Genomic DNA, 24,253 nt, shown 5'->3' on the forward strand with positions numbered 1-24,253 from the left:
CTCTAATACCAACTTGTCACGACCCAAAATCCCAAGTGTCGTGATGATGCCTATCATGATACTAGGCAAGTCGATAACTCACACATACCAACATCTTGAAATTTAAAATATACGAAAATAAGCTTTAGTAAGTAAAAGTCTCATAAAAACTGAATGAAAACGTCACAGCTCAATACAGAATTTCCCAAAACCCGGGTGTCACTGAGTACATGAGCATCTATACAAATACATAGTATGGTACACTATCTAAGAAAGTAGAACTAAATAAGTAAAACTGAGGGATAAGGGAGGAGAGTCAAGGTCTGCGGATGCCCAGACAACTACCTCAATAATCTCTGAACGACTGAAAATTCTAAGATCAACAACCACCATGCCCGGAAACACCTGGATCTACACACGAAGTGTAGGGTGTAGCGTGAGTACAACCAACTCAATAAGTAACAAGTATAACTTTTGGACTGAAAGTAGTGACGAGTCCGAACAATACGGTCCAAATACATAATTAAACAGTACATAAAATTTACAAAAACATATGATAGCAATATCTCAGAGAAACTCATAATTTGCAGGTACTAGTACAGGAATGTAGACATGCTTCCAGGTTTAACAATTACACTCAGAACATATAAAATATGTTAAGTCTGAATGATATGAGGAATATGATATCTTTATATCTACATGACAATATACATACCGTATGTGATGCAACACAATGAAAGCTTCGCGTACTCACACTCTCGGAGTACTCAACCTGACTGTCTCAATTCTCACTCATCATACTCAATCACTCAATACTGTACGGGGCAGATCCAGCACGAATCAAATATAGTGAATCAATAGCAACTGCGTTCACTGTGGGTGTGCAGACTCTGGAGGGACAGATCCAGCCCAAGCACTATAATAAGCCAATCATGGCATGAATCAATAGAGCATGTTGCGGCGTGCAGCCCGAGCCCATAAATATTACTCACAAACAAGCCCTTGGCCTCACTCAGTCATCAATCTCTCCAGTCTCTCGGGTTCACAACACTTATGCTAAGCAGCCCAAATCAATGATACGTGATATGACAATATATGATAATAGAGATTGAGATATGATATGTAATGATGAATGCGACTGAGAACATAACTGCAATTAAGCAAATAATTCGACAGCAAAGAACGATCGATGTGGGTCCCAATAGTACCAACACATAGCCTAAACGTGATTTCTAGCATAAATCACAGCTCACGTACTCTAACACATAGAGTACAGTAATGATATTCAGATGAGATAGCTACATAGTTCCATGGAATCGACTGAATCACAATTACTACGGTGCACACCCACACGCCCGTCACCTAGCATGCGCGTCACCTCAACATCAATCATATAGCACGTAATTTCAGGGATTCATACCCTCATAACCAAGTTTAAAAGTGTTACATACCTCAAACCGTGCAAATCTCTACTCCAACAAGCCCTTGCTTCGCGAATCGGCCTCCAAATGCCTCGAATCTATCCACAAACAATTCGATATAATCAACTCAAGCTATATGAATCAATTCCATATGAAAATGCTAAATTCTATATCAAAAGTCAAAAAGTCAACTCAAAAGTTAACCCCCGGGGCCCACGTCTCGGAATCCGATAAAAGTTACAAAATCCAGAAGCTCATTCAACCACGAGTCTAACCATACCAAATTCCGACACCAAATCGTCACTCAAATCCCTAAATTTAACTCTCCAAATCCCTAGCCTCAAACTCCCAAAATTTCACCTCAAAAATACACAAACTAAGTGGAAAATTCAATGGGAAAATAATATTATTGAATAAAAATGATCACAAGTGACTTACCTCAAGAAACCCCTCAAAATCCCTCTAAAAAATTGCCTTAGTCCGAGCTTGAAATGTCCAAAATTATAAAAATCACGAAACCCTCGAGTTTTAAACTCTACCTAGGCATTTTCGCACCTGCGGAGCCTGGGCTCGCACCTGCGCATATGCTTTTGCAGAGAAATCTGTGCTTCTGCGAAACTCACTTAACATGCGACCTCTCGCACCTGCGGTCCCAGCCTCGTACCCGCGGGACCGCATCTGCGAACCTCCCTTTGCTTCTGCGACTCCCCTGCTGCCTGTCCAAATCCGCTTCTGCAGCCGACCTCGCGCAGATGCGCATCCGCATCTGCGTAACCTCTTCCGCGCCTGCGACCCCCAGAGACCTTCCTCTTCTTCGCATATGTGCAAGCTTAGACGATTCTGCGGCTCCGCACCTGCGACCAATCCCCCGCAAGTGCGATGACACCAAACCTGAAGCACAAGCATAACACTTAAGCCAATTTTGATCCGGTAATCATCCGAAACCAAACCGATGCTCCCGGGGACCTCAACCAAACATACCAACAAGTCCTAAAATACGATACGAACTTAGTCGAGGCCTCAAATCATATCAAACAATATCAAAAGCACTAATCGCATCTCAATTCAAGACTAACGAAAATTAAGAAATTCCAACTTCTACAATCGATGCCGAAACATATCATATCACGTCCGATTGACCTCAAATTTTGCACACCAGTCATAAATGACACAGCGAACCTATTTCGACTCCCGGAACTAAAATCCGAGCCCGGTAACCACAAAGTCAACTCTCGGTCAAACTTGTCAATTTCCAAAACTTCTAATTTTCCAACTTTTGCTATTTCAAGCCTAAATCAACTACGGACCTCCAAATTACTATCCGGACACACTCCTAAGTCCAAAATTACCCAACGGAGCTATCGGAACCATCAAAACTCCATTCCAGATCCATTTACACATAAGTCAATATTCGGTCAATCTTTTCAACTAAGCTTCCAACCTTAAGACTAAGTGTCTCAACTCATTCTGAAACATCCCCAGAACCGAACCAACTACCTCGGCAAGTCACATAAGCATTAAATAAGCAGTAAATGGGGAACGTGGCTACAACACTTAAAACGACCGGCCGCGTCGTTACAGAGTTCAACTATAAATTCGTAGATAGTATTTTATCATTAGCTATGCAGTAAAATAATTAAGAATACGATTGAACAAACAAATCTTAAACTCAAGCAATCTCAACAACCATTAAACATCAACAATTAAGAACTATCCAGAACACGGGTGATTTTAGCCACTCATATTCATATGAACAAGCACAATAATATTTTAATTATAAAACTACACATACTAGATTAAGGATGGAAGATGTGATGGTTCCTTGCTACAATTGTGTTCCTTAGCCTTCCTTGCCTTCAAAATACGTCAACCCCCTTCTTAGACATGTTTAAGGGGTATTTATAGGTTAGGACCGAATTATCCATGTTTAAAATTAACAAGAAAACAATTTTATCTTGGACAGGAGCGCCGGAGAGAGGCGCCACCTTTTTGTCGCGAGGCGCCCTTAGGCGCGTGATCTGTGTCGCCCTGGGTGGAATAGGGCACCGCCTGGACGCCAACTATGCCGTGTCTTGTGCCGAACTCCTTTTTTTTGCTCTACTTCCACATCTTCGACGTTATTTTGTGCAACTTTCTTTCCACTCTGTGTTCAAATATTCTTGCACATAAAATCAATTCAATTAAGTTCAAACGTCGCACAAATTATCATTAAATCCTCAAAATGCAAGGCAAGCAATAGCATAAAATCAATTATAGAATCGGACGAGTTGACGCATAACAGTAAAGTGATCAAAAGACACAAAGTAGAAGATCTAGAAAAGAAGATGCAGAGAAGATCTAAAAGAAAAAAAAAATTATGAGAAAATTCCTTTAGTAAAATTCGGGAGAAAAATATACTTTTTCTTTTTCGGTTATTCGACGAAAGTTATTTACTTTTAGGCATATGCTTTAACGATAACATTCTGATTCGGCATCCCCATTCCCCCGTACAGTCGGCATTTTGCACGCCAATCGCAACCACAAACCGCCGAGATATTTTAGAAACAGAGACGCCGTTGTCCCGGGCGGTTAATTAGAGCGTGATTAGGGTTAGTGGACAATGGAGTCTTTACAACGGAGAGTAGAATCATGGATTAGAGGCCAAAAATCAAAGATCCTGAAAATCACGTGGCCACAGCAGTGGAAAATGGCTGTGCGGTGGCCTTGGGCGGATGCCAGAGAGCAGAGGAAACTGATTCAGGAAGAGTACGAGAGAAGGAAGAAGCAACTTCAGGAACTCTGTCTTGCTGTTAAGGCTGAATCTGTTGCTGATTTGCAGGATATCCTTTGTTGCATGGTGCTCTCTGAATGTGTATATAAGGTAAAATTTTGATTTCCTGAAAATGCGTTAGTGAAACGTTCACTACAATGTTTATTGTTAACATTGAATTGTGAAATACATTTACTTTTTAATTTGTGATTATTGCGTTTTTTTGGAGATGATAGCAGCAGGATTAGAAGTAACCTATCCCTTAAGACTTAATTCTGGCATTGTATGTTGTTGATTGAAGAATAATGATAGCATTCTATGCAATGCCTGTGTTTGTAGTTAGGTGGCTTAATAGAAACGCGGGGAAAGAGTTTATGGTGCAAATTAAGACACATGTTTTTTAATAAAAGAAATATGTTCCCCCTCTTCTGCGGATAGGCATGAATGCCTATAACACATTAGTACTGAAAGTTTTCAAAGAACTTCCTCTTTACTTACCTTCTAATTGAGCTCTAATAGATTTGCAATTACGTCATAATGTCTCATGTAGGAATTGGGACTATGAAGACAATAAAATGAATATTTCGAACTATGGCTTTAGATGACACAAACTTCTAGAGAAAAAGTGATGCAGATGCAGTTTGTGGCCCTAGGTAGTGCTTGCCTAACTTAACGAGGGTAATAAAGTGGGAGCAGTGTTCTTAAAGGCAAATGGTATAAAGGCTCCAAGGATATGCAGGGCTTTAAGTGTGAAGTACAATTAAAGCTTGATTTCAGTTCAACACAGTCTGACCCCAATTCGGGTGCAACTTGGCAGTGCACTAGTAAATGGTCCACGTCTTCTCCCGATCATCTGCACATGAAGCACCAATTTTTATTTTATTTTATAATTACTAATGTATTCATAAAGCCACTTGTTTAAATAACTTATTTAGTTGGTTCAATCAGCCCCTGTAACTAGTGTTGAACTATTTCTGGATTTTGTCTGCTCCTTAGTTGTCCTGTAAGTTTTTCTGCATATGAGCAGACAATACCTTTATGTTGTAATTTTTGCTATGCATCTTCTTGATGCCATTTAATGAAATTCCCTTGCTTCATAAAAAAAAACTAATGTATTCATAAATAATGTTTCCGTAGAGATTGATGTGTACTTTAGCATATGTATTTATTATTTAACATTGCTCTATTCAATATAAAGCATGTATACCTTAGTGCTTGCACAAAGTGTCACCTAAGAGAGTCTAACCTCCGCACCTAATTTCAGGGCTTAGCACATTTAGGTGGGTGATGTAATCAAGTTAAAGATAAATAAAAGCTTCACACTAATCATGAAGGGAAGCAAAGACATGTGGACATACACGCCTATAACACATCAGTTAGGCAGTTACTGAAAGTATTCAAGGAGCTTTCTTACCTGCTATCTGAGCTCCGATAGATTTGTAATCACTTTCATGTAAGATTTGCAAATATGAAGACAACTCTAAGTTCAAAACGAATATATCTAACCAATAGTAAGAGGCCACAATTGGGGGGGGGGGGGGGGGTGCAGATGCAAGGGGCTTATGGCCTGGCTTAATGAGGGTAATAAGCAGGGGGTAGTGCTTTTTTTTTTTTTTTTTTCAAATGGAAAATATTGAAGTAGTTATAGACTCATTGCTTTGCTTACAAAATCTGACATCCTCTCATGACAGAGACCTGCAGCTGAAATGGTGCGGGCCGTGAATAAATTTAAGGCTGACTTTGGAGGAGAAGTTGTTTCCTTAGAGCGCGTTCAACCTTCTTCAGATCGTGTTCCACATAGGTTCTTTTAAATCATTTTCATCATTTTGTTATTTTCATTTATTTATTTATTTATTTTATTCTGTTTATCTGTTTTGTTGGTGGTATTTTGAATTGGAATTGACTGGTTAGAGCCATTATTGAACACCTTGTGGATAAAGTGGTTTGTTTATTTGTAAAATGTTTAGTAAGTTCAAGAGTTGGGCATTCAATGGCTTCATTAGATGTGAGAACTGGTAGTGGATGTTATGCAAACAAATCTATGTTGCATAGGGTACTGGAGATGGTTTTCTGTCTGTCTTACTTGATTGTTGTGGCTGTTTCCTGAGAAGTAACAAGGAGAAATCTTGTGACAATAATGCCTGGAAGATGTTTGATGTGCATCTATGTTGTAATGTCATTGCTTAAAGATATGTTGAAAACATGTTCATCCCTGAGTGCTCTAAGTAGGCATAATATATTTTCTCTTTTTATGTGATGGTAAAATCAGGACATAATGGATGTTTCATCTTATTTCAGATTCCTCCTAGACAGATGAAATCGAATTTCAATTTATCTCCGTGGCCCCAACTTTTCTCACTCTTGTCTGACATCCACACCTGCTTGCAATCTTTCCTTTCCACTTTGTGTGGCCCTGCTACACCAGTGGGTTGTTGAGTAGGTAAGGGAGGGGGAAGGGTGATGGTTTTGGTGTGTTAGTCAATTTAGCTGGTAACCAAAAGAAGCTGCTTTCCTTTACCAGAATTTGATTGCTCAAAATTCAGTTCAAGTTCAATTACCATCTCTTTGCAGTTATTTTTTGTTGCATCTTCTGACCGTATGTTTGGTTTAATGCCTTATCCAAAACAAGAAAAGGAAAAAAAGAAAAAAAGGTTTGGTTTGATGTGCAAGGTTTTTTGACATGGAAGCTACACTATTTCCCTTGCATCTCAGTGCTTTTCTTTTCTTATTTCCGTTTTCTCTTTCTTATAGGTATCTTTTGGCGGAAGCAGGAGATACATTATTTGCTTCCTTTATTGGGACCAAGCAATATAAGTAAGTTTGCATGTCTCTTTCAGTTCAGATGATGTCTGTATTTTTTGTGATATATGTTCTTTACACTTCCATTTTCTTTGGTTATGAAGGGATGTCATGGCTGATGTGAATATATTTCAAGGTGCCTTATTCCATGAGGATGCTGCTGAAGATATTCATGGACTTGAACCTATGGAGTCTGGTCAGGTGGACGCCCAAAGGAGCAACATAGAGAATCACTCTAAACTTTTGGAATCTAAGACTAAGCCAACGAAGCTGACTCCAAAACCTGCTGCACATAGGGTATTAGAACTCTCATTTGCATGTCATTATCGTGTGTCTATATATATATATATACACACATATATATAATGTATAATATATAGTATTATGTATGTAAAATGCATATATACATATATATATGCAATGCATACATATATGTTTGTATGTATGGTGTCTTCTAGTTTCCAGTTTTCGTTCTTCGCTCCTTAAATTTTGGCAGCTATTGTCCTTAGGGTTTCATGGCACGTGCTAAAGGCATACCCGCTCTGGAGCTGTACAGGCTTGCCCAGAAAAAGAAACGCAAACTAGTATTATGTGGCCATTCACTTGGTGGAGCGGTAAGTTTGAGCTTTCTTTAGCCGTGACTATTGCTCTCGTGTCATTGTAGGTGTCTCCATTTTTTTTGTTTGGAAAAGTTGATTTAGGTGTTGTCTTTACAGGTAGCAGTCTTAGCAACCCTTGCGATTCTGAGGGTTTTTGCTGCTTCATCGAAAGAGAATGAAAAAATTCAGGTGAAGTGTATCACCTTTTCCCAACCACCAGTTGGAAATGCTGCATTGAGAGAGTGAGTTTGAAATTAATCTTTCTTGTTATTCTTTTTTAAACATATATTTTCTGACTTCTAACCTGATTTTTCTCTCCAGGTATGTGAATGGAAAAGGTTGGCAGCATTTTTTCAAAACCTACTGCATTCCAGAAGATTTGGTGCCCCGCATCTTATCTCCTGCTTATTTTCATCACTATAATGCACGGTCTCTGCCAATACCTTCTGATGGTGGAGCTTCAGTATCTACGTCAGAATCTAGTGAGTTGTCGCTACTGAAGCAGAAAACTGAAAAAGCGAAAGATAATGAAGGAGAGCAGCTGGTGCTGGGTGTAGGTCCGGTGCAGAATTCCTTTTGGAGGCTTTCGAGGCTTGTGCCTTTGGAAGGTGTTAGAAAGCAGTTGTATAGATACAGAGGAAAGAAAGTTGAACCTCTTGAGACACCTACTACTGATTCTGTTTCAATGCCATCAGTCAATGATATAACTAATACCCCTCAGTCTCTTGAAATTCAAGAAGGTTCTGATGGCATTTCTCTCCGACCATTACCTACGGATGAAGACATTCCCAGTGAAGATAAAATGGGTAAATCTGTAGCGGAAAGTAATACCAATAATGGGGACAAGAAGGGGTGGCGCCGCATGCCGTACTTACCCTCGTATGTACCATTTGGGCAGGTTGATATACCATCTATTTTACTCTTTGGTGCTTTATTTTATACTGATTATTACATGCATGACTTATTATGCTTTTTTCTGCAGTTTCTTTGTTTACTCCTGATACATGACTTCTATTAACTTATTATTTCTTTTTGGTTTTTTTCCCTCATTCTTCTGTTCCCTTCTTGTAATCTGTTACTCTGTTTGTTCTATTTTATGTGGTACTCTTTTCGTTTTAGTCAATTCTAAAAAGAATGATGCCTTTCTATATTTGGAAACTCCTTACTTTGAACTTCCTTTTTTGTCCTTGATGATGACATGCTTACTTTTGGTAGCCAAAAATCTTCTTTCGTTCTTAAACTCTGTACCCAGTCAACTATAGTTTTGTAAAGAAAAACGGAGGGATTATTACATCTTGCGTTAGTTCTCTGCTCGTGCCTCGTGGAAGTTTTAAACTTGCTATTTGTGTTGGTTGTGGTAATTTAGTGTTGATTTTTTACTTTCTTTTCTCTCTTATCTTTTGGATTGGGTGAATCTTCCATTTTCTGAGGTTAGGGAAATGTGGTAGCGTTGCATCCGTCTTGCGTCTCCAAGATATATGCTAAATTTGTTAGCATAAGGCTCTAAAAAGGTAGATGTTAAGATTAAATTATCTAAGCCTATAAAGGTGGATGTGCAGTCAGTCTTATTAAAAGTCTTTGATTTGTAGCTTAAAGTGGTGAACAATGTGGATGTGCAGTTAGTATTATTAAAAGTCTTTGATTTGTCGCTTAAAGTGGTGAACAATGCGAAGCGAGGGCTTATTGCTCCATGGGTAAAGCACATTGCTTTAGAGAAGTGTGCGTTTCAAACAATGACGCACAAAGTGTTCCAAAAGAGAAGTGGTCGGTTCTTTGAATCTCAATTTTTAGTAGTTGGATTAATATTGACACTACTTTATATAGGATGCTGAAATTAGTTAATTCAATTGCAATATGATTATTATCATGCTAAACAGTATTTTTTAAAATTTTTTCATAAATGTGCGCTTCACTTCAAAGAAGCGTTCGCTTCACTTCATGCTTTTCACTACAAGCCCACATATCTTGTCGCTTTTTTGCGCATTTTGCTCTGGAAAACACTGTGTGTGGGGTCATACAAGATGGATATAACTAGAAATGGTACGGAGGGTGCTAGTAGCAGGCATAGGGGATATACTGAGGGAAGGTGGTGCATGGTATGCTTTGACCATGATCTGCGGAGAGCCGTAGACCTCTGGTGCTCCAGTTTGTAGGTTTGCGACTCTATGGTGATTGAAGGTGCTAAAAGGGGATTAAAGAGATCTAAAATCACATATGTTGTCTCAAAAGGCTTACTATCTCTTCTAACTAATGCTGAATTAACTAAGAGTAGTACAGAGCAGAAGCAAATGATCCATGTAGGTGATACAACTAGTTAGGATTAAGCTCAGTTGTTGTTACTTTTACATTAGGTCCGAGAAAGGACAAGTATGATATCTAGAAAACTTCTTTCTAGTGTTAGAGAACCCTTAATTTGCTATAAACACAATCGACTCACCTGAATTGTAATGAAATAGGCTCTAAATATAGCAGAACGTATAGAGGGATTCTTATTATCGATCCCTACTAGTTTTGAGTTGAGATGTAGTTCTTTCTATTTTACCATATCAGCATAGGCTGGTCTAATCCCAACTTTATTTCTTGACTTATTTTCCTTGTATGTGTAACATCTGGTGTGTACTAAATATGTGATTTCAACAGCTTTTTCTCCTGGGAAATTCATCTGTGGAGTTTCTATCTGGTGCAGAATACTCAAAATTGACATCGGTATGAGTTCTATTTACCTTTCTTTGAGTTTCAAATTTTTGATAGGTTCTTGGGGTATAAAAAATTCAGTGGGGATGTCATCTCCTCACATCCTCCTCTTCTTGAAAAGGCAGAAAGGTTTAAAGTCCCTCAAACCAGTGGAAAGATGAGTGAAGTCAAACATCGAATGGCAGTGTATTGTCTATTTATACTTCTCCCTCCACAAGCATGAAGCGAAAAAAACCCTCTGCTTAACATTTCTGTCTGGGCGGTCATTCTGTAAGAAGATATGTTTGATGGCTTTTAGTAGTTTCTCATTTTGGTTGCTTCTTATGGCAAAGGCATTTTCAGGTCAGATCTGTACTTGCTGAAGTAAGGGAAAGGTTTCAATCACATTCAATGAAGTCATACAGATCCCGGTTTCAAAGGTAACATGTTATATCATTTGAATTTAAAAGTTGGCTTTATCCACCCCTATGTTAAATCGTGAAAGGTGAGAATTATGTGGTCACATTCTGTGGGTGAATTGCATCGTCCTTGTGGGCACTCGTAAAGCTCCCTTGCATGATTTAATTTCTTTTATTAAATAATTATCGTGACTTTTCTTGATCAGACTGGAAAATTTTCTGTAGTCAATTTATTAGAGTTTTTTAAGTAGATGCTTCAAAATAATGGTTGCTAAGTTAATACTTCTTATTGCTTGAATTCCGTGGTATAAGTCTCCTTTGCATTTTATAAATACAATATGTAGTATATTAAATTTATGTTTTGTAGGAATAATCTAGTGGCTATAGTGTGACATTACAAACACGCACACAGAGCAATTGGAATCCACACACAATTTGTTAAAGAAAACCTTTACGAATATCTAAATTAGTTAATAATAGTAACAAGCTTTTTCAGGTCTTTTCACTACTTCTACATTTAAGTTCACTGTGCGTTGTGGCAGTTTCTCTGCTCATGTATTTTTAAATACTTTTCCTGAACGCTTAAACTCACTTTTTCACCCCATGTTTACTTGTGGTGGTCCTTGTTTGTCTATTGTTTGTCAATGTGATAGTTGTCAGTCATAGTACAAGGGATTAGAATATACTTTGTTTCAGATGAATATACTAGTGGTATTCTCCTTTTGATGATTTCAGATAACATAAACTAGGAAAAGTTATGCAATATTAGATAATGAGTTTATTGCAAGAATATCTTTGACTATCAAGAAAGTCTTCAATTGGAGAGGAAAAGGCCACTTTTATATCTTTTCCAACTGTCTTCCTTAGTTGAGGGCGCTGATGAAACAAAATGTTTTAATACCATATGTGCAAACTTGTTGGTAGATATACTCTTCTTGTTTAATTTTATGTTTTAAGATGTTGAAGTAAATTTCTTCGGATACCCATTCATCCCTTCTTTTCTAAAACCTTATAAAAATATGTTGTGGCTGGATGTATCTTTTTTTTTTCCTTTGTTGTTGTATATTTTCGTATTTATATCTATTTATTTATTTTTCTTTCTAATTAACTTAGTGCAATATGATTTTTGATGGTTACCCTATTTCTATTTTTATTTACAGAATCTATGAACTATGCATGAGCGATGACACAATACCTTTCTTGGGGATTGAACAAATGCAGCAATTCCCACAGTTACAGAAATGGTTAGGCATTTCTGTTGGTGGGACTGTTGATCTAGGGCACATTGTGGAGTCCCCTGTTATCCGTACTGCCACTTCACTTGTTCCACTCGGATGGAGTGGTATTCCTTGTGGGAAGAATGCAGATCCTTTGAAAGTTGACATATCTGGTTTTGGGTTACATCTGTGTACACTTGTTGAAGCTCGAGTAAATGGGCGCTGGTATTCCCTTTATCCCGCTACAAAATCCATGATTACCGACATTTTTTCAAAACTTATTTTGACCATTTTATTATACTGATTTCCTTCTACAGCTTTTATCTGATTGTTGATTTTTTTAGAATTAACTTTTTATTTTGTGAAGTAGCTGTTTACCTTTCAATGGATCTTGACACACTGAAGCTGAATCCTCTTGGATTAACATATGTTTTTCAATTTATGTTTGTGTTCTGGAGCTTTGTGCGAATGTTTTAAGTGGCTTGTTTTCCTGGCCTTTTTGATCGATTCTCCATACGGAGCGATTTATGAGTCTTCTACGAAAAGTTTTTGAGTACAAACAATGTTAAAAGGTGGAGGTGCAGGGCCGGGTATGCATAGGCTGGCAGGACGTTTGCTCTAAGCCATGGGATGTATGTCCTATGATTTTTTTGTATTATTAAGAATTAAGATAGACATAAGTGAGAATATATTCAAATATGAAATATTACAGAATACCCATTAAAATTGTGTAAAATTTAAAAGCATTAAAAAATTGAGTTGACTCTCTAAATATATGTATATAATGATCTTCGAAGTCTCAAATTCTTAATTGTAGAACAACATATTATATACTCCCTCCGTTTTGACTGGGCACGGAGTTTAAGAAAAAATGAAAGACTTTTGGAATTTGTGGTCCTAAACAAGTCAAAAAGGAGCCCAAGGTATTTGTGTGGTTATAAAAGCTTCTCATTAAGGGTAGAATTGTAAGTTTAAGCAAAATTGTTTCCAAATTTAGAAAGGGGTCATTCTTTTTGGAACGGACCAAAAAGGAAATATGTTCACATAAACTGGAACGGAGGGAGTAGTTATTATCAAACGATTAAAAGAAAATGTTCTGTTATAGGGGCATAAAGTGTTACATATGGTCAGCCCTCGCAGTAAAGCATGCATTGGGCAGACATTACACCTATTGAGGCATTAGTTGCATGAGACTTAAGCCCTACGATCAGTTTGGGGCATTTGTAGGATCCCATGCACGAGTCCGGTGGCAAGACTCAACTTTTATTATTAAAACATTGTTTAAAGCTGAAAATGTGCAACATTGTATAGTTTCTTTGTCCAAGATTCCTACCTGAAAAGGATACTTGTAGTATCTTCATGATGAGTTTTATTTTAGAGAATTTGATTTTTTTTAGGTTAGTTTTCTTTGGGAAACTGAAAAATGCATCAGTTTAATTCAATAACATAGGTCATCATGGGGTCTATCATAGAGGGGCATTCATGTGTAATATCATATCTTGTTATGTGTAAGAGCTGTGTAGAAGTTTCCTTTGCCAAGAGCCAAAATATGTCTTCTTTACTTCTTGAATATGAAATGTAGTAGGGCATTTGTTCTTTGTCGTTCCTGTCCCGTAATTGTCATTAAAACTTGTTCTCTGCAATCGGACTTTATGCCGGAGTGTTTATCATGTTTCTGCTCCTTCAGTTGATTGAATGATTGTTGGAAATGAGACTTTGAGACCGTTTGGATTAGCTCATTTGAAGTAGCTGACAAGCATTAGGTGTTGAAAAGCACTTTTAAGTGGTGAAACTGATTTAATAAATAAGCAGTTACATGTTTGGATACAAGTGCTGAAATTGATAATAAGCTGCTGTGGTATTTGATAAAAAAAAGTGCTGATAAGCTCTTTTTCTGTTAAAATGACTTAAATAACCTTAGAACTGTTATACACTTATAAGGGCGTAATTTCTTCAAAATTTTGGATTCCATATCGATTCAAATACAAAATATTTTATTTATCATTTTATTTTAATTACAACTGTGCTTAGATAAGATAATTTTTATGATAAATATAATTTATTTTATGATAAGCATATAATCACAAGTTATAATAATTAATAAATTGACAAGTTTCTCAGTAAAAAATAAACCTAAATAGGACAAAATATTTGAAGAGAAACAAACACTGTTTTCATCACCACAACACTTAGAAAGCAATACACCAAAAGTTTTATATGTCCTCATTTATTACATACAGTTCAAAGATTAATACACAATCACATAGATACAAATATGCAAAAGGAATAGAGAATTTGCTTATCTTAAATAGTCAATGAGAATTGTAGACTTGAAGAGGGGTTAGGTTGTAAAAATACTTGAGGCAGTGAGTATCGATGTAATAGTTTTGTTCTAAAAAGGAATATTTTAAGGATAAAATAGTAAAAATCTTGGTCAAACTTAAAGTGCTTATAAGCTAAAAATTCATAAGTTGGGGGTGACCAACTTATGGCTTTTGGCTTATTTTTGACTTATAAGCACTTGGCTTATAAGCACTTTTAACTTAACCAAACGCGTAGATAAGTCAAAAAGTGCTTATAAGTTAGTTTGACCAGCTTATAAGCTTAGCCAAACACCCTCTTTATCCATTGATCAGCTTGGTAGACCATTGGCTCCTACAAGGTCACTCTTGATTGCCAATAAAAAGGATCCAAAGTAACTCGAGGTTCGAATAAGTAGTTATTTATATTCTTTAGGACTTCTCTGTTTGATCATGCTCCTGAATCAGTCAGTTTTCTTCTGGTCTTCCCCAACGACGTGTTAGGTGGATATTATAAGTTGTGATTACCAGAGAAGTTAGTAAGTTATGTTGGTAATAAGAATTGCTTACCTGATGAATGCCTTTAACATTGAGGATGTCAGTTTCAGTGAGATTATATTTATATTTAAACTTAAATTTAGGTGTTCAACCTCCGTGGAGTCTTTTCCTTCGCCCCCAGCTCACTCACCAGATCATGGAGAACAACCAGAAGTTCAAAATATGCAGGTACTAGTTGGAGCTCCATTGAGACGACCCCCTAAGCACCACATGGTGGAGGATATACCTATTTTTTCTTCAATTGATTCATCCTACGTTGATACGAAATTGAAGCAAAATGTGACCAAGATAGAAGAGGGGAATTTCATACTCCCAGATGATTTAGATGATTTCGTCATATACTGTACAACTGATTTTTCTACCGTCTGGAAAGAGGTTAATCTGAGAACCCGTAGGGTTAGGTTAATTGGCCTTGAGGTATGATTGGTTTTAAATTAGACTTGAGACGATGATGCTTTAGATATCTCTGTAGTTAATACTTGTGAATCATGTAGGGCTCTGGTAAAACCTCTCTTTTAAAGGCAATTCTGGATCGAGGCCGAAGTGCTCGCATTGAGAGTATTGAAAATCTACATGCAGACAATGATGTTCAAGAGGGAATTGCCTGTGGCTTGTGCTATTCTGATTCAGCTGGAGTTAATCTACAGGTTCCTTTAACTCGTCTGCTTCATCTCTCTTCTCTGGGTGGTGCTTTGAATATGGAAGATTCATATACCTTCCAAATGTTGTGTTGCTAATTCTTTTTAAGATCCTGTCATAAGCTTTTTACCTGATTGGGATGTGACTCACTTCCTCCTTCCCTAAAAAGGTGACCCATTTCTTTAGTGGCAAGTTTTTCTCTCCAAAATTCCAAAAGCATATATGTATTTTTTTTTAATTTGATGGGACATCTTTCAAATTAACGTCACTATCTTTACATTTCTAAGTGTATTTTAAACTTTACTCTACCGAACTTGCTGAATAAATTTATTCTACCATTTTACTCTTGATCAGTGTGCATGTTAAAGTAGGTTACATATCTGGGGTCGGAGCCTCGGAGGAAGTAATTTTGCAGTCAATTCTTCTGAACTCTGAACTCTGTCAAGAGGAACAGATTCGTGCACAAAAGTTAACCCCGATCGATGAAATATCTGGAGAAACTGTTAGAAAAATATAGTAAACTTTTGGCCCCAATAGTGGTAAGAGCGCAACTCGTGATGTGTGTATTACGAGCACGTCACGGGCTCGAAGTCTGCCCCAGCCAAAAGCCTAGTATTTAAGTGTAAAAGGATAGAGGGGCGGCACATTATTTACCTAGTCTCGAACGGTGCGCAAGCCGGCCTTCAGGTATTTCTCGGTTACCAAAAACACAAGACAATAGTAATAATAAACCTTTGAGAAAAGAGAGGAAGATCTTAGTCCTTGTAAAAAAAGAGAGGAAAATCTTAGTTTATGAGAAGTGTTTGTGTAACTTTGAGTTGAGTTCTTTTTTAGGAGAAACATTTCTCTCTCAATCTGTTTATGTATGCTCACCGTTCCTGTCGTATGAAACATCGATTTTGCATTTTTTTCCCTCACTTGCAAGTTATATCTTGGGTGCCATTTTACTGGAAAAACATACATGGTGAAACAGAAGACATCATACATCTTCCCATATTCGAAGCAGGCATTTTATTGCAGCAAGGTTTTGGAGAAGGGGGAAGAGAGCAATCTTTCTTAGATGTTTTGGCTAAATTTTCTTAGCAACAGTCTTGAATGGAAGTTCATTAAGAACTGCTTAAAATTGTCACTTCTCACTTTGTCTTTCTCCATGGATGGTCATGTACTCATTTGGTGGCTTTATTTATCATTACTTGGATTTATTTGGTTTTTTTTTAAGTGCTCAATTTTGACCCTCTATTTTGTCTTATAGAATCTGAACATGGAGGCAACACATTTCAGGGATGAACTGTGGAAAGGAATTCGCGATCTCAGTAAGAAAACTGATTTGGTTATACTTGTGCATAATCTATCTCATAGAATTCCTCGCTACAACGACTCAAATGCTTCGCAACAACCTGCCATATCCCTTCTCCTAAACGAGGCAAAATCTCTTGGAATACCTTGGGTACTTGCCATAACAAACAAATTTTCTGTCAGCGCACACCAGCAAAAGGCAGCTATTAATGCTGCTCTGAAGGCATATCAAGCATCTCCTAGCACAACAGAGGTTATCAACTCATGTCCTTATGTTATGCCCAGTGCCGCTGGTGCTCCTCAATCTTGGTATACAGAAGGGAAAGATCCCGAGGGAATGAATGGTGCTCAAAAGCTAATTTTTGCTCCACTTGAACTTGTCCGGAGGCCTTTCCAGAAGAAAGCATCTATTCTCCCCGTTGATGGTGTATCTGCTTTGTGTGAGCTTGTCCACCGCGTACTTAGGAGCCATGAAGAAGCTGCTTTGCAGGTAAGAAGTTGAAGTGGAAAATAGACTTTCTTAACCTGCCCCCCCCCCCCCCTTCCCACCCCCTTGTTCATGACACAAATGTGGTGGTTTTGTTGTCTCTAGGAGTTTGCCAGAGATAGGCTTTTTGTGGAATTGGCTCGGGAGAGAGCAGTTGCTGCAGGTGCAATTCAAGATTCTCAGGCAAAGGCCAATTCTCTGAATGCTGCGGCTGTTGGTGCTTCACTTGGTGCTGGTTTGGGCCTTGTATTAGCTGTTGTCATGGGTGCAGCGTCTGCTTTGAGGAAGCCATAAATTCTTTACCTTAGCCGGTCTTGTATATATAGGCATTTTTTCAATTTTATGACTGTACAAAATATACATATGACGATTTAAGTGAATTCTTTGTGTATATTTCTTGGGCCTCTCTATGGTTGCCTGTCAGCAGAGAATGAAAGATTTAAATTTAGATTAGTGCGACGATATCCTTGTAATTTTGTGGGACTCTGGTTTTCTAGAGAACTCCGGTAGCCAGTTATGTACTTATTTGATTGTCCATCAACGTAATTAGCCAGATGCATTAGCCTCAGTATTCAAAATCTTCACTGGTAATTGTAAGCAACAAGTGAACAGCATCGGGTCGGTCCACAACCAACCTGGTCCAACACAATAAAGGGTCGTTTGGCAGGATGTATTTGGAAAAATATTACATATATTAGTTTTGATTTTATTAATTCTTGGCAAAATACATAAATTATCCCTCAACTATGAAAACGAAAATTAACTTACACACTCAATCTTTCACAAAATGTGTCTAATGCCTCACTCCTTTGGTATTTGACCACTTATTCAAATCAAGTGTATGTCACGCACCAATGGGGTGAAGACACGTCCTTGTTAAAAAAAAAAACCTAAAATGAAGAAATGGGAAAAGCCCAAAGAAAATAAAGCGAAAATGTCCACCTTCTCCGGTTAAATCAGTGAAGCTGGTTAAATCCCGTTGGCCACCGCAAAATCGAGACTCGCCACCACTCCATAGTTTCTCTCGTCTTCTATCTCACATTCCTCCACTACTTTAGGAACAAAGTTATTGTTGTCATTCTGTATTCAAAACCAGTAAATCAATAAACGTTAGTTTAAGGAAAAAACAAAGCAGAAAAAATTTCGAGCCCACAAATTTCTTGTGTTTCCTTAAGGAATTTAATCCCCTCACAATGCCCAAGGTTGTGGATTAATTCCTCCCAAGATAGAACGAAATAACTATTCTGTGATAGCGGCACTTCAAATCACAGAATTTCGGCGAATTCAAATGGCGGAGCAAATCACACAAAATTCTTACGTTTTGCTTTTGAAAAACCAATGCAGTATGCAGAAAATTGAGGGGAGAGATTTCAGATTTTTCAGTAGTGGAAAATGAGGCTAAGCCTCTCTATTTATAGACAATGAAAGGGTGAGATGAAGAGGTGCAATCCAAGAGATGCTTCTTCCATTTTCCATTCACACTCCAATGAAAGGGTGAGATGAAGAGGTGCAATCCAAGAGGTGCCTCTTCCATTTCCCATTCACACTCAAGAGGTGCCTCTTCCATTTTTCATTCACACCCCTTAATAAAAACGCAACAATCCCCCACATGAATGAGGAATGGACATATGTGGAAAAACATGCATGAAAATACTGTGTGACTCGCAATTAAGGATTAATCGCATCTGGATAAGTAGGTTTCCCTTTGAACTTTCCGTAGTGAGCTTATGTCGGATATACTTGGTCAATCGGTAGATTTGATATCTTTGAACCGTCGAACTTTGGTGTATACCTAGACAACCATAAGTCACACAATCAACCCTTAACCTTCTTTGGTTCTAATTGTTATGTTCGTTTCAGCCATGAACACTACCTGGTTCATAAGTGCGTAGAGAACTGACCTTACAGAATTTTCCTTGAAGCGGCTTACACTTCACACTTACATAGGTGATTCCTAAACGTGTTATCCCGTAGATACACTATTTGATATACCCCGTATCAAATTTAGAAACCATTAAAAAGTCTTAACGCTTTATCCTTGGTACTGAACATTGTCTCATCATGAGAATGGATCAAAAAGAAATTTTATTTGACAATGTTGAACCGTCATTAATGACTTTGTTTGATCTCCTTGAACCTAGATCTTGGGATCTCCAGTCTTCTAGGTAGAGTTACCGCCACAGTGACTTGTTCTCGGCCATTAGTCCCATTCCTTTGATGACTTCTCAACCGCCTCTCTAGGTAGTCTTTTTGTAAGCGGATCCGATACATTATCTTTTGACTTTACATAGTCAATTGTGATAATTCCACTAGAGAGTAGTTGTCTAACGGTATTATGCCTTCGTCGAATGTGACGAGATTTCCCGTTATACATAACGCTCCCAGCCCTTCCTATTGATGCTTGACTGTCGCAATGTATGCATACAGGTGCCACAGGTTTGGTCCAAAATGGAATATCTTCTAAGAAATTCCGGAGCCATTCAGCTTCTTTACCGGCCTTGTCTAAAGCTATAAACTCAGACTCCATTGTAGAGCGGGCGATGCATGTCTGTTTGGACGACTTCCAAGACACTGCTCCTCCATCAATGGTCAAAACGTATCCACTTGTGGATTTTGATTCCGTTGATCCGGTGATCCAGTTTGCATCACTATATCCCTCAACAACTGCGGGATAATTATTATAATACAATGCATAGTCTTGGGTATATTTCAAATATTCCAAAACTCGTTTCATTGCTATCCAATGAGCTTGGTTGGGATTACTTGTGTATCGACTAAGCTTACTTATCGCACAAGATATATCAGGTTATGTACAATTCATAATGTACATCAAACTTCCCAATACTCGAGCATATTCCAATTGAGACTTGCTTTGATCTTTATTCTTTACAAGAGTATGGTTTAAATCAATTGGCGTTTTTGCTTCTTTAAAGTCCAAATATTTGAACTTTTCAACTACCATTTTAATATAATGAGATTGAGACAAAGCTAGACCTTGAAGAGTTTGAAGGATCTTAATTCCCAAAATTAAATCGGCAACTCCTAAGTCTGTCATATCAAACTTACTAGTAAGCATACGCTTAGTAACATTTATGTTAGCAATGTCGTTACTCATTATCAACATATCATCCACATATAAACAAACAATAACTATTTGGTTTGGAGTATTCTTAATGTAAACACATTTGTCACACTCATTGAACTTGAAACCATTTGACAACATTGTTTGGTCAAATTTTGCATGCCATAGTTTTGGTGCTTGTTTTAGTCCGTAAAGTGACTTAACAAGTCGACACACCTTCTTTTCTTTTCCGAAAACTACAAACCCTTCAGGTTGTTCCATATAGATTTCTTCCTCTAAATCTCCATTTAAGAAGGCTGTCTTTACATCCATCTGATGGATTTGAAGGCCATACACGGCGGCTAACACTATTAACACCCGGATAGATGTAATCCTTTTTACCGGCGAGTATGTGTCAAAGTAATCAAGACCTTCTCGTTGTCTAAACCCTTTAACAACTAATCTTGCCTTATATTTGTCAATAGTACCATCAACTTTCATTTTCCTTTTGAAAATCCATTTAGAACCCAAAGGTTTATTTCCCAGAGGAAGATCAACCAATTCCCAAGTATGATTACTTAATATGGATTCTATCTCACTATTGACTGCCTCTATCCAATATTGTGCTTACGAGGAAAACATTGCTTCTTTGAACGTTTGAGGCTCATTTTCCAATAAAAATGTCAGAAAGTCTGGTCCAAAAGAAGTAGTTGTCCTTTTACGTTTACTACGTCTTGGATTTTCCTCATTAAACGTACTTTCCTTTTCTTCTTCTCGAGGCCGCTTAGATTTTTCACTAGACGACTCACATTCATTTTTATACGGATAAATATTCTCAAAGAATTCAGCATTATCGGATTCGATTACCATATTAATATGAATGTCGGGATTTTCTGATTTATGAACCAGATAACGATATGCTTTACTATTTCTTGCATATCCTATGAAAACACAATCAACCATATTCGGTCCAATCTCCACTCTTTTGGGTTTAGGAATTTGCACTTTAGCCAAATACCCCCACACTTTAAAATATTTTAAGTTGGGTTTCCTACATTTCTATTTTTCATATGGAATAGATTGCGTTTTGTTATGGGAAACTCGGTTGAGTATTTGATTCGCTGTAAGAATAGCTTCCCCCCACAAGTTCTGGGATAAACCCAAACTTATCAATAATGCATTCATCATCTCCTTTAACGTTCTATTCTTTCTTTCCGAAATTCCATTAGATTGCGGTTGTAACGACCCGACTTGTCGTTTTAAGAATTAACACCTCGTTCAGTGACTTAAGGTCTCGAGCAATTTCGTAATATATATTATGACCCGCGGGTGTGATCGAGTTGAATTACTGAAGATTCAGAATTAAATTAAAAGAACAATCCTGATTTAGAAGCTTAAATGTAAAGAGTGGACATGGGAGTTGACTTTTGAGAAAACTGCTCCAGAATGGAATTTTGATGATATCAATAGCTCCGTATGGCGATTATGGACTTAAGAGCGTATCCGGAAAATTATTTGGAGGTCTGCAGTGGAATTAGGCTTGAAATGGCGAAAGATGAATTTTTGGAAAGTTTGACCGGGGGGGTTGACTTTTTGATATCGGGGTCGGAATCCGATTCTGGAAATTGGAATAGCTTCGTTGTGCCATTTCTGACTTGTGTGAAAAATTTGAGGTCATTCGGACGTGGTTTGGGAGGTTTCGACGTCATTTGTGGAATTCAGAAATTTCTAAGTTCATTAGGCTTGAATCCGTGTGTAATTCATGTTTTTGGTGTTGTTGAAGGTGATTTGAAGGTTCGACTAAGTTCGTATGATGTTATGGGACGCGTTGATATGTTTAGTTGAGGTCCCGAGGGCCTCGGGTGTGTTTCGAGTGTATTTCGGATCATTTTGGGCTACTTTGGATGCTGATTTACTGATATTTGGTGTTGTTCTTCGCGTTCGCGAGGAGCCTCTCACGTTCGCGAAGAAGGATTTGACTTCTGGGATTTTGTTATCCGCGTTCGCGAAGAGACTCTCGCATTCGCGAAGAAGGAAATCTCTGTTGCACAGGGCTGATTTTGAAAACTTATATCTCGTAATCTATAAGGAATAAGGAAATGAGCAACAAATAAAAGTTATAGCCCTTTGCGTCTAGTTTTCAAAAAGTTAAACCATTTATCATTTGGAGTTTTGTACAGAAAGTTATGACCATTATACTAGAGGCTGTATGAGAAGAGTTTGAAAATGGTTATTGGAGAATTTGTTCATCGCGAACGCGAGGGAAGGGTCGCGAACGCGAAGAACAAATCCCTGGGCAGCAGAATAAAGTCCAAATTTGTTTCATTCTTCCATTTTTGGACCAAGAAAGCTCGGATGAGGCGATTTTTCGAGAGTTTTTCAAGAAAAATATTGGGGTAAGAATTCCTAACTTGATTTTAGTTAAATTACATGAATCTAACATTATTTTTATCACTAAATTAGTGAATTGAGTTGAAAATGGTAGAAATCCTCTAGACTTTAATTTAAGATTTGAAGGGCGATCCGTCATCAGAATTTGATAATTTTGGTATGGTTGAACTCGTATCATAATAGGTGTTCGGATTTCGTAAAAATTTTGTTGGGTTCCGAGGGGCGGGCCCCGCGCTAACTTTTTAGAATAAAATTTTAAGTTGGTATTTTTTTATCCGGAATTATTTTTTATGAATTTTAATGAAATGGTATAATTAATTTGGATAGATTTGAGCTGTCCGGAGGTCAATTCAAGCAAGAAGGCAATTTTGGAATATCGGCATAACTTCAATAAGGTAAGTATCTTGCCTAACCTCGAGTGGGGGATTTATCCCTTAGGCATTGAGTCTTATGTAAAAATTGTGTGATTTGAAAGCTGTGTACGCGAGGTGACGAGTACGTACTAAGGCTTATATGTGCAAATTTTATTGGTTTAAAGTTTTAGGCATTCTTATGTATTAATTTAGATAATTGTTGGCATTAGTAAATACTTGAATTATCACGCCTCATTCCTTATTTATCAAGTTTGTATTTTATATAATAACTTGTTATTATTGTCATTTGGATTTTATGTGAATTACGTGTGTTTGTTGATTTGATATTTTTTTTGGAATTAAATTCATGATGGAATCCTTATCGGCAAATATTTATTAAATAAGTTTAAATTGAGGAGTTAATATAGTTATCAAGAATTTGGATTGATGAAGGTGTTGCCCTATGCTGAGTATTTTTCACCTCTGTTGATTGTTTTGAGGTTTTATATACGTTTTGTGGAGCCTTGGGCTATTTGTTAAAGACTTTATTGATTCTGCTACATATTTGGAATTTGGTTTTGGTCAGTGGCAAATTGTGATATGAATTGTTGTATTGTGTTGTGGTTTAAACACTCTCCTTGATGTTATTTATGCTTCCTACCTTGCTTGTTAATGATATACATGTGCTTAGTAAGGAAGAGTGTAATGCACGAAGGGTGATGCCGTGTCATTTGAGAGTGTAAAGCACGAAGGGTGATGCCGTGCTATTTCATTTATATTATCAGGTGAGGATGAGAGTAAAAGCATGAAGGGTGATGCCGTGCAATTATTTTTATATTATCATATATTCATGGCACGAAGGGTGTTTCCGTGCAGGCGAGGACGAGAGACATACATTATATTGTAATATCGTTTTGTTGTGTATACATTCATGCCTTTATCTTGACATGTTATTGTGCACCTTTGTTTTCTATGTGACTTGTAGTCGTTGTTGCTTCCTATGTGCCTCCACTTTATTTCTTTTATTGTTATTGGCATTTCTCCCACCTAGTTGGTACTGTTATATGTATGCACAGTGAGAAAGATATAAATGCACGAAGGGTGTTACCGTGCCAATTGATTTGATCTACATATATGTATTGGGTGAGAATGAGACAAGTGCACGAAGGTATTGCCGTGCCATTTGATGTGATACGCTGAATATATTTCTCATGCCATGAAAGTTAAATGAGGTGTCACAAGGTGACTTTTATTTGAAAGGAATTATATTTGAAGGATATTTACTTGAAAGAATTATATTTGAAGGATATTT

At 37.5% G+C, this 24,253-nt stretch overlaps 1 protein-coding gene across 2 annotated transcripts; it reads left to right on the forward strand.

Moving 5' to 3' along the window:
* Window positions 1–3,362: 3,362 nt before the first annotated feature.
* Window positions 3,363–17,677, forward strand: LOC104090107 (uncharacterized). Of its 2 annotated transcripts, none has more exons than XM_070190595.1 (14): window positions 3,363–4,260; window positions 5,841–5,950; window positions 6,901–6,963; window positions 7,053–7,245; window positions 7,458–7,562; window positions 7,665–7,789; window positions 7,869–8,445; window positions 10,188–10,253; window positions 10,584–10,660; window positions 11,800–12,081; window positions 14,798–15,131; window positions 15,209–15,361; window positions 16,606–17,139; window positions 17,242–17,677. In XM_070190595.1, exons 1-14 carry the CDS (start codon window positions 4,000–4,002, stop codon window positions 17,428–17,430), a joined length of 3,069 nt encoding a protein of 1,022 aa, XP_070046696.1. In that variant the 5' UTR covers window positions 3,363–3,999; the 3' UTR covers window positions 17,431–17,677. The 2 variants fall into 2 exon arrangements, with proteins under 2 accessions (XP_070046696.1, XP_070046702.1); XM_070190601.1 differs by lacking the exon at window positions 3,363–4,260 and adding an exon at window positions 6,448–6,589.
* The last annotated feature ends 6,576 nt before the right edge of the window (window positions 17,678–24,253 follow it).

The sequence above is a fragment of the Nicotiana tomentosiformis genome, chromosome 1 (genome assembly GCF_000390325.3).
Source record: "Nicotiana tomentosiformis chromosome 1, ASM39032v3, whole genome shotgun sequence".
Classification (NCBI taxonomy): Eukaryota; Viridiplantae; Streptophyta; class Magnoliopsida; order Solanales; family Solanaceae; genus Nicotiana; species Nicotiana tomentosiformis.

Coding starts and splice junctions, on each gene's coding strand:
- LOC104090107 (XM_070190595.1), top strand. CDS start 4,000: ATGGAGTCTTTACAACGGAGAGTAGAATCATGGATTAGAGGCCAAAAA. Junction 15,362..16,605: donor CAGCTGGAGTTAATCTACAG/GTTCCTTTAACT, acceptor TTTGTCTTATAG/AATCTGAACATGGAGGCAAC. Junction 17,140..17,241: donor ATGAAGAAGCTGCTTTGCAG/GTAAGAAGTTGA, acceptor TGTTGTCTCTAG/GAGTTTGCCAGAGATAGGCT.